The 14,717-nt window shown below is 36.6% G+C and overlaps 6 protein-coding genes across 6 annotated transcripts; 3 read left to right on the top strand and 3 right to left on the bottom strand. All coding sequences in view use genetic code 12, as the record gives it.

Moving 5' to 3' along the window:
• Nucleotides 1-402: 402 nt before the first annotated feature.
• On the bottom strand, nt 403-1,749 carry DASC09_047680 (Nsr1 protein; the record flags this gene model as incomplete). Its single annotated transcript, XM_064998367.1, has 1 exon — nt 403-1,749. The coding sequence occupies one exon, from the start codon at nt 1,747-1,749 to the stop codon at nt 403-405; it is 1,347 nt and encodes a 448-aa protein (XP_064854439.1).
• Nucleotides 1,750-2,994: 1,245 nt separating this feature from the next.
• On the top strand, nt 2,995-4,812 carry DASC09_047670 (uncharacterized protein; the record flags this gene model as incomplete). The annotated part of the gene is made up of 2 exons (XM_064998366.1): nt 2,995-4,294; nt 4,439-4,812. 2 exons carry the CDS (start codon nt 2,995-2,997, stop codon nt 4,810-4,812), a joined length of 1,674 nt encoding a protein of 557 aa, XP_064854438.1.
• A 644-nt stretch (nt 4,813-5,456) lies between these two features.
• On the bottom strand, nt 5,457-8,120 carry COG4 (Golgi transport complex subunit COG4; the record flags this gene model as incomplete). Its single annotated transcript, XM_064998365.1, has 1 exon — nt 5,457-8,120. The coding sequence occupies one exon, from the start codon at nt 8,118-8,120 to the stop codon at nt 5,457-5,459; it is 2,664 nt and encodes an 887-aa protein (XP_064854437.1).
• Nucleotides 8,121-8,318: 198 nt separating this feature from the next.
• Nucleotides 8,319-8,882, top strand: DASC09_047650 (uncharacterized protein; the record flags this gene model as incomplete). Its single annotated transcript, XM_064998364.1, has 1 exon — nt 8,319-8,882. The coding sequence occupies one exon, from the start codon at nt 8,319-8,321 to the stop codon at nt 8,880-8,882; it is 564 nt and encodes a 187-aa protein (XP_064854436.1).
• A 613-nt stretch (nt 8,883-9,495) lies between these two features.
• PTC6 (type 2C protein phosphatase PTC6) lies at nt 9,496-10,965 on the bottom strand (the record flags this gene model as incomplete). Its single annotated transcript, XM_064998363.1, has 1 exon — nt 9,496-10,965. One exon carries the CDS (start codon nt 10,963-10,965, stop codon nt 9,496-9,498), a length of 1,470 nt encoding a protein of 489 aa, XP_064854435.1.
• An 805-nt stretch (nt 10,966-11,770) lies between these two features.
• DASC09_047630 (uncharacterized protein) lies at nt 11,771-14,578 on the top strand (the record flags this gene model as incomplete). Its single annotated transcript, XM_064998362.1, has 1 exon — nt 11,771-14,578. One exon carries the CDS (start codon nt 11,771-11,773, stop codon nt 14,576-14,578), a length of 2,808 nt encoding a protein of 935 aa, XP_064854434.1.
• Between the last annotated feature and the right edge of the window lie 139 nt (nt 14,579-14,717).

Below are 14,717 nucleotides of genomic sequence, written 5' to 3'. Positions count from 1 at the left end.
TAAATCAATCAATGCAGAAAAAAAAGATGCCTTCTACGAAAAAAAATTTTCCTGAATTGTTAGACGCACTTGCATATGCGGTACCAATGTACTGGTTATAATATAGCGAACAACAGTTCAACAACTTTGTACTGTGAAAACAACATAAATATATTATAGGATGTTGTTAGAAAGCAAGTTTCCAGTTTCAATAAAGATAGAAATTTTTGGAAAAAATACATCAATTTCTCGGGAAAATAACACATATTTTTTGGAACATTTCATTGAATTACAAAATATTATTAACAATACAATTATAGAAAGACAGGAGAGAAAAAAAAATGAAGAAAGAAACAGAGAGAGAAAAAAAAGTTGAACAGACCCAATGAATCAAAAAAAAATGGAAGGATTTTAAGCTAACCCCTAATCGAAAGTCTTTTTAGTACCAGTGAACTCAGATGATCTCTTCTTCAATGGCATGCTGTTAGCACCAGTTGATCTTTCTCTACCACCTCTACCACCTCTACCACCGAAGCCGCCTCTACCACCTCTTCCGCCTCTGTCACCACCGAATCCACCAGTTCTTGGAGGTCTTGGGGCAGAGTAATCCAATCTAACTGGTCTACCATCAAGATATTCACCATTCAAAGTTTCCAAAGCAGACTTAGCTTCATCAATACTGCCAAATTGAACATAACCGAAACCCTTTGGTTGTTCGGTTTCTGGGTTGGTTGGGATTCTAGCGCTAATGACGGTACCATATTCACCAAAAGATTCAATCAAACTTTCCTTTGTGGTCTTGAAAGACAAGTTACCAACGAACAAAGTGTCAGATGGCTCACTCTTGACATCACCAAATTTCTTAGCTCTGTCGTTGACTCTTGGGGCACTAGATGGTTTTGAGGTAGAGAAATCCAAATTTATTGGTCTGCCATCAATTTCCTTACCTTGGAAAGTATCCATGGCTTTTTGAGCGTACTCCTTGCTTTCAAAGTCAACGTAACCGTAACCACGGGACTTGTTGGTATCTCTTTCCATAATGACTCTAGCAGCAATAACACCACCAATAGATTCGAATTCACTCTTCAACCAAGCATCATCAATATTCCATGACAATCTACCAACAAACAAAGTAGTTGGTTCTGAGGCTTCAGTCTTTTGCTTTTTGGTTGAGTCTTCTTCACTTTCCTCAGCCTTACGTTTTTTAGATTTTTCATCTTCCTTTTCTTCATCAGAGCTGTCAGAACTACTGTCAGAATCACTGTCGCTGTCGGAGTCAGAGGAAGATTCCTTCTTCTTTTCTTCTTCATCATCAGAATCTGAGTCGGAATCTGAAGATTCCTTCTTCTTTTCTTCCTTTTCTTCAGAATCAGAATCAGAATCAGAATCAGAATCAGAATCAGAATCAGAATCAGAATCAGAATCGGAGCTATCAGAGGATTCTTCCTTCTTTTCTTCCTTCTTTTCTTCCTTCTTTTCTTCCTCAGATTCACTATCAGAATCAGAGTCGGAGTTAGAATCAGAGTCGGAGTTAGAATCAGAGTCGGAGCTATCAGATGATTCTTCCTTCTTTTCTTCCTTCTTTTCTTCCTCAGATTCACTGTCAGAATCACTGTCAGAATCGCTGCTGCTGTCTGAGCTATCAGAGCTAGAGTCATCAGAGCTAGATGCAGTGCTGCTTTCCTCTTCCTTCTTAGCTAACTTCGAGGCTTTTGAAGCTGACTTAGCCTTGACAGCTTTAGAATCTTTAGATGATACTTTCTTAGCCATTTTGTTAGTAGTTTGCTATTTATTTTTGGATTATTGCTAAAAATGAGAGCGTTCTATAGATTTTAATAAAGAAGAGGTAAGTAGTCACAAAAGAAAAAAAAAAAAATTTTATATAAAATAAAAAAAAAATATAAAATTTTTCATATACCAATTTTGTGGGTGCGATGAAGACGGGTAAAGTACCAAAAAGACGGGACTTTTCTCAAGTTTAAATCAACAGTTTTTGATATGAAGAAATACAAGGAAAAAAAAAAGAAGAGAAAAAAAAAAACTTTTTTTCAGAAGAACTAAAACCTACTGGGGACTTTTCCTATTGGTTCGGTTAATGAATGATCACTAGGGGTAGGCATAGTAGATTTCATCATGACCAGCTGGAGACCATATCTTGAAGCTCATTGAACTCCTTGACAGAGACAAACCCAATGCTATCTTTGGATTCATGGTGAGTTGCAATTGGATCTGGCTCAGCAATAGCTTGGTTGGAGGTGTTAATGACTTCAGCCTCATGATTGTCTTGGATGTATAACTAAATATCGGCACATAAATGGTAATGTAATGATAATGAAGTATTAAGTAAGTATAAAAGTTCAATAGTATAAGAACTGGAAATTTTTTTGTGAGTCTTATTATCTCTATATATCTGATAGAGGTATGAAATAGTTTTTTTCACTATTAGATGTTTGTTAGCCTTCTGGGTTATGGGCCCGTGATCTGTATGTTAAGTCGGTGACATTTCCAAACTCTCATATTACAATTATGTTTCCCCTCCAACAGCATTCTCATATAGAGGTCGTCTGACAGTTCTACTGTTTTGGGTGATGCCCTGGCTATCATAATATTATTAGATACTTATATCTGCCATCACGCTGTTCATGGTGCAGTTACCATGCATGTTGAAAGGGCATCACATACTTCAATGCGGCATTTGCAGATTTCTTTGACGTCCCCCAAATGATATTTATATCCCACGCTTCCCATGTTTATTACTCGATTTGTGGATAGCTCGTGTGAGTTTTTTGTTGGTTTACTGAAGCTGTAGGCCATCTATGGGAATGGAGAAAGTTTAGCCATAGGGCTCATATTATGAACAGTGGTATATAATATGTCTCCATTGGCTCTAAAAAATGGAAAACCTTCAAGTTATGTATCTCTGTAGCCATAAAATAAACCAGTTCCCATTGATACAAGGAGTGATCAAAGAAATTATTAAAATTCCACTTTTCAAAAATATCAACTACTATACTTATGTCAGATAAAAACAACCTCACTGAAGGTGGAAATGCCGCTTTCCACAATTACATCAATGACTTCGCTGACATCGAAGATCCGATGGAAAGAAGAAGATTGGCATTAGAAAAAATGGATAATGAGGGCTTTGGTCTTGCACAAGTGAAAATTATCGTTGTTGCCGGTGTTGGTTTTCTATGTGATGCTTACGATATTTTTGCAATCAACTTGGGGGTCACCATGTTAGCTCATGCCTATTGGGGAGGTAAGATTCCTGCTTCCACTGAAACATTATTGAAGGTTTCAACTTCAATCGGAACTGTTATTGGACAAATTTCCTTTGGCATTTTGGGTGATGTCCTTGGTAGAAAAGGTGTTTATGGTTTAGAATTGATTATTATGATCAGTGCATGTTTAATTCAATGTGTCTTGGGCGAATCTCCAGCCATCAACTTCAGTGCCATCTTCACGTTCTGCAGAATCATTATGGGCATTGGTATCGGTGGTGACTATCCATTGTCTTCAATCATCACTTCTGAATTCTCAACTACTAAATGGAGAGGTGCAATAATGGGTGCCGTATTTGCCAACCAAGGTTGGGGTCAATTATTAGCAGGTCTTGTTGCACTCTGTTGCGTTTCTGGATTTAGAAGTGAAATCGATAAGGACCACTGTGATGAAGCTTGTATAAAAGCGTGTGATATGATGTGGAGAATTGTTATCGGATTTGGATGTGTGCCTGCTTGTTGCGCCTTGTATTTTAGACTCACAATTCCAGAGTCCCCAAGATATACCATGGATATCGAAAACGATATTGAAAAAGGTGCTGCTGACACTAGTAAATTCACCGGTGATGAAAAAAAGGGAGACATCGAAGAAGTGGTTTCTCAAAATGGCACTATTATCGAAATCAACAATTCAAAGAAAGGAAAAGAAGAAGCTGCTTCGACCTCTGCTTCTTTCAAAGATTTTTGCAGACATTTTGGTCAATGGAGGCATGGTAAAATTTTACTTGGGACCGCAGGTTGTTGGTTCATGTTAGATGTTGCATACTATGGTATTGGTTTGAATTCTGCAACTATCTTACAAGCTATCGGCTTTGCATCTAGTGAAAACGTCTACAAAAAGCTTTATAACTCAGCTGCTGGTAACTTAATTATGGTTTGTGCGGGTTCAATTCCGGGTTATTGGTTTTCCGTATTCACAATTGATCCAATAGGTAGAAAACCCTTGCAGGTTTGTGGTTTTGCTGCGTTAACAATTTTGTTGTTCGTCATTGGTGGTGCATATCATAAATTGAGTGAGGGTGGTTTATTAGGTTTATACATCATTGCTCAATTTTTTCAAAACTTACCGTGAGTATCGATATTATTAGGATAAAAACACCCGGACAAAACTAAAAACAACCTCAAAGAATATTATTTTTTTTGGATGTTTTTCCTCACTGTTCAGGTTTTTTGAGCTCTAAGGCCTATACAAGAAAAAATATATACTAACAAAATCAATAGTAACGCCACTACCTTCATCATTCCAGGAGAAATTTATCCAACAGCTTATAGAAGTAGTGCACATGGGATCAGTGCAGCATCAGGAAAACTTGGTGCTATCGTCGCACAATGTGCCATTGGGACTTTAGTCAACCGCGGATGTTCAAAAGATAATCAAAATTGCTTTTTGCCACAAGTCATGATGATATTCGGGGCTTTCATGGGGGCAGGTACATTGTTATCTACTTTGATTCCAGAAACTAAAAGAAAAACTCTTGAACAATTGGCAGAGGAGCTTCATGGTGAAGTTCAATATCATGGCCCTTCCATATCCGCTGCATCTGATTAGAAAGGAATGCCTTACTAAGTCTATTATAATATTGACTAGAAAGAATGGCCATTTTGTTCTTCCATGTGACTGAAAATGGCCTCATCGTTTGAACGATATACAACTCCTCACATATAAGTTTAGTTCTCCTTTTCCAGATTTTATGCTGTGCTTCTTCATTCATTTCTTTTTTTTTGTCATTTTTTTTTTTTCATTCATTTCTTTACTTTACTTTGTCCTTTAATTCATTTGTCGTTTTATTCTTCTCTTCAATTATTACGCTGCTGAAGGTTTAGGAATTTTTTTTTGGAACATTCTATTTTCATCAAAACCACTTAGCATTATGATATGTACGCTAGCCTATAATAAAATAACATAATCTTGAGTTGTTTATAAGAAACCAAATAATAATAATCTAATTCTCGATATTGGTTACTGACATTTATTAAGGCTCTCAGCTCCATACACGGGAAATTATTCTCTCAAATTTACCGAAAAAAGAATATTAATAAAATCTTTTTTAGAGGGATTATTTTTCGTTAAATGATATTCATTATTATTATTATTATTATTATCACAGATTCTATTTGGGAGACAAAATTGAAAATGCAAAATTCAAAAACTTTTAATTATTTTGATGGTCATCAGTATCACCTATGACCCTATCAATTTTTATCAATTCTCAAATGTCTAGCTTTGTGTTTTTCATTGCTAGTCAAAATCCAATCCATTTCTTCCTCTTCAGTTTCATCATCGAAGCCCATGATCATGATAATTTGTGTGATCCTAATGAAATTTTCTCTCAAAGAATAGTTGTCCTTAGTAACTTCATTAATAATTAAACTAACATCCTTTTCCAACTTAAGAGCGCCAAGCAAATTGATCTTTTTATTTAGTAACCATATTTTCTTTTCTATGATATCGACAATCAATAAAATGATTAGCTTATTAACTGAATTAAAAACTTCAGGAGACAATATCCGGTAATACGGTTTCACCAAACTCAACCAATTCTTGAGAAACTTTTTCATCTCTACATCAGAGTTGCCTGAGCTGGAACTATCAATCAAGTAGCTATTAGAACCGGCAAAGAATTCATTAATTATTGTTCTCATTCTATTTTTGAAAACTTTATTGAAAAACACCTGAGAATATTCTTTGATGATAATATCGCAGGTCTTATTGATAAAACTCACTAAATTCCCATCTACCAAATCCTTTAACTTCTCCAAATCTTTGCCAAACTTGAAATTATTCTCCATTATTGAGTTCTTGTTGACTTTATTATTATTATAATTAGTCAAATTAGTCACAATTCTATTGAAGTAACCCTTGAAAACTGCAACAGAATTAATGTAGATTATAAAATTCACAATGTTGACTTCATCGTTCAAGCTCAAGGAGTTCAATGCATCTGCACCTCGCTTCAACATATTGGATAAAACATTTTGTTGAGCATTCGCTGAGTTAAGATCATTTCTTAGACTGCTTAAGTTACCAGTTATAATATTTCTATTTGGGTCATTCATATCAACTGCAAGGTTGGAGGCTTCTGATTTCTTTATCGATTCAATCGCAGTCAATAAATTAGAACCCAGAGGGGGTTGGAACGCGTTAAGTTTGTTCAATAATACTTTGAGGAAATGATTATTCAAGTTCTTTTTCACATTAGTGAATACATTCTTCGCATGAACCGGTTGGCCAGTTTCTAAAGCGTTAGTAAGCAAAGTATTCAAAATAATAATAATATCCTCAACAACCGAGGAGACTGGTGGCGACTCAACAGGTTTAATATCTTCAAGAGACGACAAATTACCAGCATCACTTGCTTTCAAGAAAACTGACATTTGTGAAGCAATTTCAGGAAGCTCCTCGAGTTTGAAAGATTTCTCGATAGACTTCTTCAAATAATAGTTTGACAAATTGTCCAAACATGGAACGAGTTTTGTTTCCACTTTAGACAAGAAAGTGCTTTCAAGCAAAGGAGGAACTAAGGACAAATGCTCCTCATCGCTTTTCTTACTCTCTGAAGAGTATTGCCTATATTTTATAGCGATAAATCGGCAATATAAGGACCAACGGTTCAATAATGTAGATATTTCATTGATATAGTCACCAATATCCACAACCGAAATCAACTGTTCAATAGGATCCTCATATATATTAAGGCCAGTTTCATCTAGATTAGAGTTACTATTATTCGTTGGGGTAGAAGATGATCTGAGTAGCACGCTTTCTTTTGAGGATGAAATCTCTATCAAGTAAGGAAAGGAATAACTGCTGATATCATGGACCGTTTTATCAAAATTTCTTGCATCCCAGAAAGTATCAGCAATTAATCCAGCCTGTGAATCAACCTCTCTTTGAATATTTTGCAAAATTGCAACCATTGCATCAGAATCGTAATATTTGAAGATAACACTGGAATGTTGATTAACAATTTTAGAAACCACCTCAAATAATTTCATTATTGCAGCACTATAGAAATTCAATTTATCTCGAGGGGCCCCTACCATGAGTTGTCTAGCTTGACCAGCGACGATATTATTGATGAAATCAGAATAACAGGAGATACCTGTGGCTGGTTCACCAATCATTGGGAAATAAGAAAAAAAATTCGTTAAATTAACAATATCTTTTGCGGCCACTGCTTTTTTAAATTCTTGAATATAATGCCGTTTCAACTCAAAGGTCCATTGAGAAAGTAATGTTGCTGGAGGGTCAGGTATTTCCGAAGTTGGGATCATTATATCAGCAAATTTTGATGACTTCAAAATCTCACTAGGAATTTCATTCAATATGAATGATATTGATTTAGATACGGTTTCCCAATTTTTTCTAGGAAGTGATTCATAGATCAATGTGATTTTCGATTTTAAATCAATGACATTCTGAACATACTCTTTAGTTCTAGCCACTCTGGTTCTTTCATAATCTAATAATTTCACTTTCCTGGTTAACTTTCTTGATAAGTATGAACTATCCAGTAAAATCTTTATCAATGACGATGATGATGACAATGATGTTAAGAGATCAGTCTGAGACAAATCCAAATTGACGGCGTTTCTTTCATACGAGAGGCGCGAATGGTAGATTAAATTGTCTAAATGATTATTTGTGGACAAATCAAGAGATGTTAGATGCGATACAAGCTCCAATAATTCTGCCTCATTGGTTATGGATTGTAGCTGATTTGAAACTTCAAGAAGATCGGAGCTCAACTTATCCACGGACAATGCCTCCAGTGTCTCTGATGAAGATGCCATAGCTCCAAGGTTTAATAAAGTGAAATGATGACACTCTTTTTGGCGGTGTATTTGCTTATACATCTTTTAACAACAGCCTGGTGGTTTTCACACCGCACATGGGTGGGTGAAAATCTGCAGATTTTTGTATGTATGTTTACGCATACAGGCGCGTGAACCATGTGGAGTTGATTTCCAAAGGAATTTTTTCCCAGCGAAATGCTCAGATGTCATATCGACAAGAAATGATCGAGATGATGTTAAATAAGTTTTAATACAATAATGGCAAGAAAGCATCTTCCAGAACCCGAGGATGCAAACTCTCGTTTTGGCATTCGCCCTGAGTATAGGTTGACCGGTATTGCATTCATGACTTCAATATTTGGTGTTTTTGATGGATTTTACCGAGGGTTTACATCCCAATCGTTAGTTTACCTAGCAGAAAACTCACATAGACTCCCTAAGACAGTGGGTGGTTGGTATTTCTATCACAAAAGGAAGAATTATGTCTGTATCAAGAATGGAATTGTTAATGGGACGAAACTCTCTGCAAAATTGACACTTGCAGTTACCGGTTATTTCACTCTCGAGGCAATGTTGGATGAAGCCCGTGATAAGGTTGACTTTATTAATACTCTTGCAACCTCAGGAATAGCAGCCTTAGGATATGCTAAGTTAAAAAACTTTGGTAGCTACCAAACTAAACAAATTATTAAGAAGGGTATGATTGTTGGAATGATTAGTGGTTTGGCTCAAGATTTATATATTTGGACCAGAGGTGGAAAGGTTTGGTATTTGGATCAGTTGGGAACTGCTAAGCTAAATAGAGATGTGAAATTGACATAATTTGCACATATCACCATCGTGGTAACTTTGCAAAGCATTGCTTGTAATATATTTGTCTTTTAGACCTAGTTGTATAAAAGACTTTTGGTAAATAGGACTTTTGGTATGTTACAATAATTCATAGTGATGAAGCGCTTTCGAAGATATTTGATCAATTCAAAAACTTAAAACTATATTATAAAAAGTACACAACTTTTTTTTTTTCCTCTAATTCTTTTCATTAATGTCATAAAATGAAAATTAATCTCTTCCTTCCACAAACTCTAGAAAATAAAACCCTTTATAGTTATAGTATTCTTTGTTTAATAAAAAAAAAACGAAAAAAATACAAAAAAAAACAAAAAACAAAAAACAAATAGACTAGAATGGTCAATAAAAACATCTTTACCATAAAATAGTACCCATGATAGCAAGAACAAATGTGAAAAAACAAACAAACAACCAAAAAAAAAAAAAAAAAAAACCAAAAAAAAAACTTGGTTTGAACTTATTTGATTTCAGAGGCAACCCTTAATTGATTGATATAATTAAACATCAAAGGCATTTTCAATGTGACTAAGCAAATAAACTTCAAGTGGCGAAACTGGTAGAAATCTCAAAGGACTTTTGGTATTTAACCTCTTCCACTTCTTCTATTAGCAAACACAGCGTCATTCAACTTTTCCTCCCTCATTTTCCCTGTGCGATCAATGATAGGCCATTTGCCCCAACCATTCAATCTGATCACCAAACAGGTTGCGTTATCATCACCACCAACTGTTTCAATGTAACGCACTACTTCTTCTGCGCCACTTTGGGGCGTGCCACGCTCTGCACCTTTAAGATTATAGTTTGACATTATCAAATCAGCAATTTCTTGATCATTACAGTAGTTTGTCACCCCATCACTGACTAGAACGATAAAACACTCGTCACCCCCAATACCACCTATGGTTTGCGGTTTTAATTCAGGAGCATGTTTAGCAATGTAATTGGAATTTCCAACTATGAAGGATTTGATATCTGGCTCAGCAATCACTCCTTTGTTCTTCACATTGAAGTCGCCAAAAGCTCTGGTATTAGCGAGATTCCAAAATCTTTCTTCACCAAATGAATCAACATTGACACCAACCTCGGTGGCTAATTTAGTCAATCTCATGTTCTCAACTGAAGAATCTGGATGGTGATCTGAAGTTAGGGCATGCGAATTTCCAAATTTGTCCACTAAAATACATTTTGTGTCACCCAAATGAGCAACAATAAGTTTCGCAATAGATGAATCATCAAAATAAAGGTTTGATGGAGAATTAGATAAAATATTATGAAGAAAAACAGACGTAGCCGTGGATCCTCCCGAAGGAATGTCAAACTTTTCAAGCCGTGGATCAAGGAGTTCTGGATGTTCAAGAAGCTTGATGTCAAGCAGAAGATAGACTAAAAATAGCCGTAAAGCTAGATCATCTACGGAATTGAGGTTTTCCTTGTATAGTCGCTGGTAGTTCTTTTGCATATACCGTAGCCATTTGTTCCAATATGATCCTTTAGGTGCATCAGCTTTGGTTTCCAATCCTTTTGTATTTTTTTGGGATTTTTCATAAAAGAAATCATAATAGCGGCTGACGACATCTTCAAAGTATTCTTGGCCTAGATTAGCAGTCTGGAATGCCTCGATTTCCCCACTGAGGTTGGCAGCCAAGTACTTGGAAATTAAGCTACCACCATGTCCATCGTATACGCCGAAATTAAAAACTTGCAAATTTTCTCTGGTAGTTGATATACTTGATGAATTATCGTTGATGTAACATTTTTTTTTCCATGCACCAATATTTAAATTGTAGCTGTTAGGAGGAAGGGTGATTACCAGGGCATTATAAGCATCCTCATTATATACCCTATTTAGTCTTGAAGTGTAATGGCCGAGGTATTGCCCCGACTTTAGCAAGGGGATTTTGAACTTTGCATGGAATTTTCCTTGTCTATTGGTTATGTTGCTGTTGGAAGACGATTTTATGAATGAGGTTGTGGGAACGTTAAAGTAGAGGTAACTTGATACATTTCTGGAGCTAGGTACTGAGGGATGCCTGCTACGAGCCAGACGTATCATCAGGGAAGAATATTTGCAATGGGTAGGGAGGTACCTGGTGATATGATAATCCAGATGCTGGCTCGCTCTGATGATGACTTGAATGGCTGCTTCCTGCTAGCTTTGTGCGTGCGTGCGGGTAATAACAATGCTTCTCGTTGGTTCCCCAATCTTTGACAGAATTCTTCAGCCTTCGCCTTCGCCATTATCTGTTGATTGTGATTCTGAAAGAAAGAAAGAAAGAAACATAACGTTCGACCGCTCAGAAGGAGTCCTTGGCTTTGCCTAATGTGAAGTTGTGATCGTGTCGCATATAATCATAAGTTTATCTAGCCATTCTACGTATTAAGTCCTCCATCTTCTATTCGTTTACCTATTATCACTATTATTCTCAGCGTTATTATCACTATCATCATTACCACTATTAATACTACTACTTTTTTTGCTACTAATTTTATCATTACTACTTTTATTACCCATTACCTTAATCACTATTTTTTTTTTTCGCGTTTCCCAGATGGCTACTCCCCCTCCCCAATTTACAACGCCCAAGATGGAAATAATGAAAGAATATATATAAACAGGATCTCTCAAATAACTCACAAAATTCCCCACCATCCTTTTCTCCTGTTCTCCTTCTCAGACGCTTCTTCTACAAAACACCAACATTTGTAAACACCCCCAACAAAAATCTCTATCTGACCACGTTTTTTTTTTTCTATTATTTTTTTTCTACTGCAGAATTATTCAAGCATCAAAGAAACTGTACTATTGTCAGCAACACAATATACTTACTTTGCCTCATTCGCTTGTTGTGTCACCAAAAATGACATTCGGGGTCCCCTCTTTGCCCTCTCCCAACCTCGGGAGCAGAAAGCCCCCTATCCCAAGACTAAGGTCCAAAGCACCGTCCCCGAACCTCAGTTCACATTCCGGTAACCATCGCCCTTCAAGCCCTACAACAATAAACCCCACATTGGCCTCATCCACGTTGGTGATACGATCACCCCAGAATTATGATCATTCAGGTGAAAACACTACGACCACCATCAAAGCAAAAACCAATACTAAAAGCTACATCATCAAGACACGAAAAAGCATTAATGATATCAGATCAGAGTCTCAGGAACTGAGAGCTAGCCCGTCCCCCCGTTTAATGGGCCTGCCGAATGGCTCTCAATCTCCTTCATCGTTGTCTCATCATAATAGGAACCCCAACCCATCAATAAAGTCTAAGCGCAAAAAGAAAAAGAAAGCAGAAACCATTATCAGTTACGAAAATCAAAAAGATTCCCCTCTGCCCCCGATAGGTCCTTATCAAATCGCAAGGGCTGAGATGCTCAGGAAATTGAAACAGCAAAAGATGATCGAAAAGCAAATCCAGTATATCAATGATAATAATTCTCCTCCTCCAAGCATCATGAGTAGTTCCCTTTCATATAATGAGAACCGTCGCAAGCCCACTACTTCATCTCCTCTCCCTCAAAAATACCCTCCCCGTACCGTCATTGAGAGCCCGTCAAGTATCAACTTCAGAAACTCAAACAGTGGGATCATCATGAGTCAGGAGTCTCAAATCTCTCCAATATCAATGTCTCCGATAGCTATTGATCACACAATATTCGGTACTCCATTAGAGATTTTAAATAATGATAATATTCACAATGCAGATGGCCATACAAGTAACACAACTTCAATCCAATCCATTGATGATATTATGATAAGGTCTAATAGAGATCCTAACAGTTGGAGCTTAGGCACCATCAAAGAATTGCAAGTCAATCCTTTTGGTGACTGTGATGGCTCTTCGTACACTTCTGCTATTTTCCAAAAACAACAACAACAACAACAACAACAACAACAACAACAACAACAACAACAACCGTATCAGTGGCAGCAGAAGGATGAAAAAATTTCCTATCCTTCAGGAACTCAACATAGAATGATGCAACGATCTCCAAGAGGCTTTCATGAATCTCAACATCGGCAATTGGCTTCTTCCAAATTTCGGTCATTCAGGCCTCCAGATATAAGATCTGATATCATTCCCAAGAATAACAACTATACATCACCTATCATTGTGTCAAGTTCCTTGTCCCCTGCTAGTTCCCGTAAAACCCTTGACCCTTCGGCTTCTCAGGAGAAAAGTGGAACGGGCACCCTAGTGTTTTCAGTTTGTTTTGATAAGCGAAATAAAAGTAGAGACTCGGGTTTGTCTTCGCCCACCTCACCAGTTACAACAATCAAGAATATTGATGGAAATGAGCCACCAAGTCCCTTTGATAAACATACTTTCAAACAGGAATTGTTTAAAAATAAGATCAATGAATATCATGAGAATGAAAATCAGAAAAAAGTCAATGCATTTGCTAACATAACCCTGGAACAAGATCGTCCAGAAATGAACTCATCATCATCAGTGCCTCAAGAGATAGTGAAATATTCTTTGAATTGGGAAATTGAGAAACAAGCTAATTCTGTAACAAATTCACGGGAAACCATGTCTACGGAGTCCGTAATATCTTCTGCTGATCCTCAGGCTCCACATTCCAGAAATTCTATTGAAGTTCATAATCTGAATGTTGGTTACAAATTCAAAGAAACTGAAAAGCGAGATGAAGAAAAGCTGTCGAATATGAATAGACAAAAGAATGATGGCGATACCAATGAGAAAATAATAGAAAAAATTAATGGAACTCCCAAGGAATCTCTCTCGACCTCACAACAACTTCATCTTGGAAATATTCATACGAAGAGTGAGGATACTATGAAGCCAGATCGCAACCAGGAGCATTCTAAAACCCATGAACTGGCAAAAACCCTCCGTCCTGACTCAACTATTTCAAATGTCCTGGAATTTGATATAAAGGAATTTGAAGAATTGCATACATCTAAAACCCAAGAAATGGCGATCGCAGTGAACTTGGGCTCACCAAACGTAAAACTAGGATCCCCGAAAGTTAGATTGATTACCCATAAAAAGTCAATAGGTAAATTGAGGAAAAATAAAAGTGGTGAAGGGACTCCTCGAGCTAGGAAAGAAGATAGTAACTCGAGCGTGTGTGGTGCTCGTTCAGTTATCAGTGCAAGTAATTCTCTGATATTTAAAAATGCTGCTTCAAATGGATTGGATATTACATACATTTCGAATACTAAGTCAGCCAATGCGAGTAATGATCACATAGACCTGACTGATGTACTAACAATTACTGATATCGATGATATCAATAACTATGGTGTGCCAATTACTGATTATTTCTCCGATATAGATAAATCTAACAACAGCGAAAATGTTGCAAAAATTGAGAACACTGAAGATAACAGTGCCAATGAATATCAGAGGACCTCAGACAAGAAGTGTCATGAATCATATTATGATGATGAGTACGGCGATAATATTGTTGAAATTGAAAATCAATTTGAAAATGAGTTTGACAGTGAGAGACGCTCTATGGTCTCATCACTTTATAGCGACAATGTCTCAGGCTTTAAAAAACGAACAAAAGTGGCTCAGCAAACCAAGCAGGAGCCTTTGGATACAACCATGCCCCATTCTTACAGCCTTGGGGATGGTAGTTACTATAGAGTGGACATAGATGGTTTGGCCGAGGAACTCAAAGAAATGATGACATGACTATCTTTTAAGTCTGATAGTCAGTGTCCATTTGTTATAATATATATATATATATATATTTACGAACTTTACGAATTAACTATAGATTAATAATTAATACTCGAAATCTGAGGATTGTTGTAGATCATAGATTATTCAA

The sequence above is a fragment of the Saccharomycopsis crataegensis genome (genome assembly GCF_037102585.1).
Source record: "Saccharomycopsis crataegensis DNA, jcf7180000000084, whole genome shotgun sequence".
Lineage (NCBI taxonomy): Eukaryota > Fungi > Ascomycota > Saccharomycetes > Ascoideales > Saccharomycopsidaceae > Saccharomycopsis > Saccharomycopsis crataegensis.
Note: the sequence above shows the minus strand (reverse complement) of the source record. Positions and strands in the feature narration are given on the sequence as shown.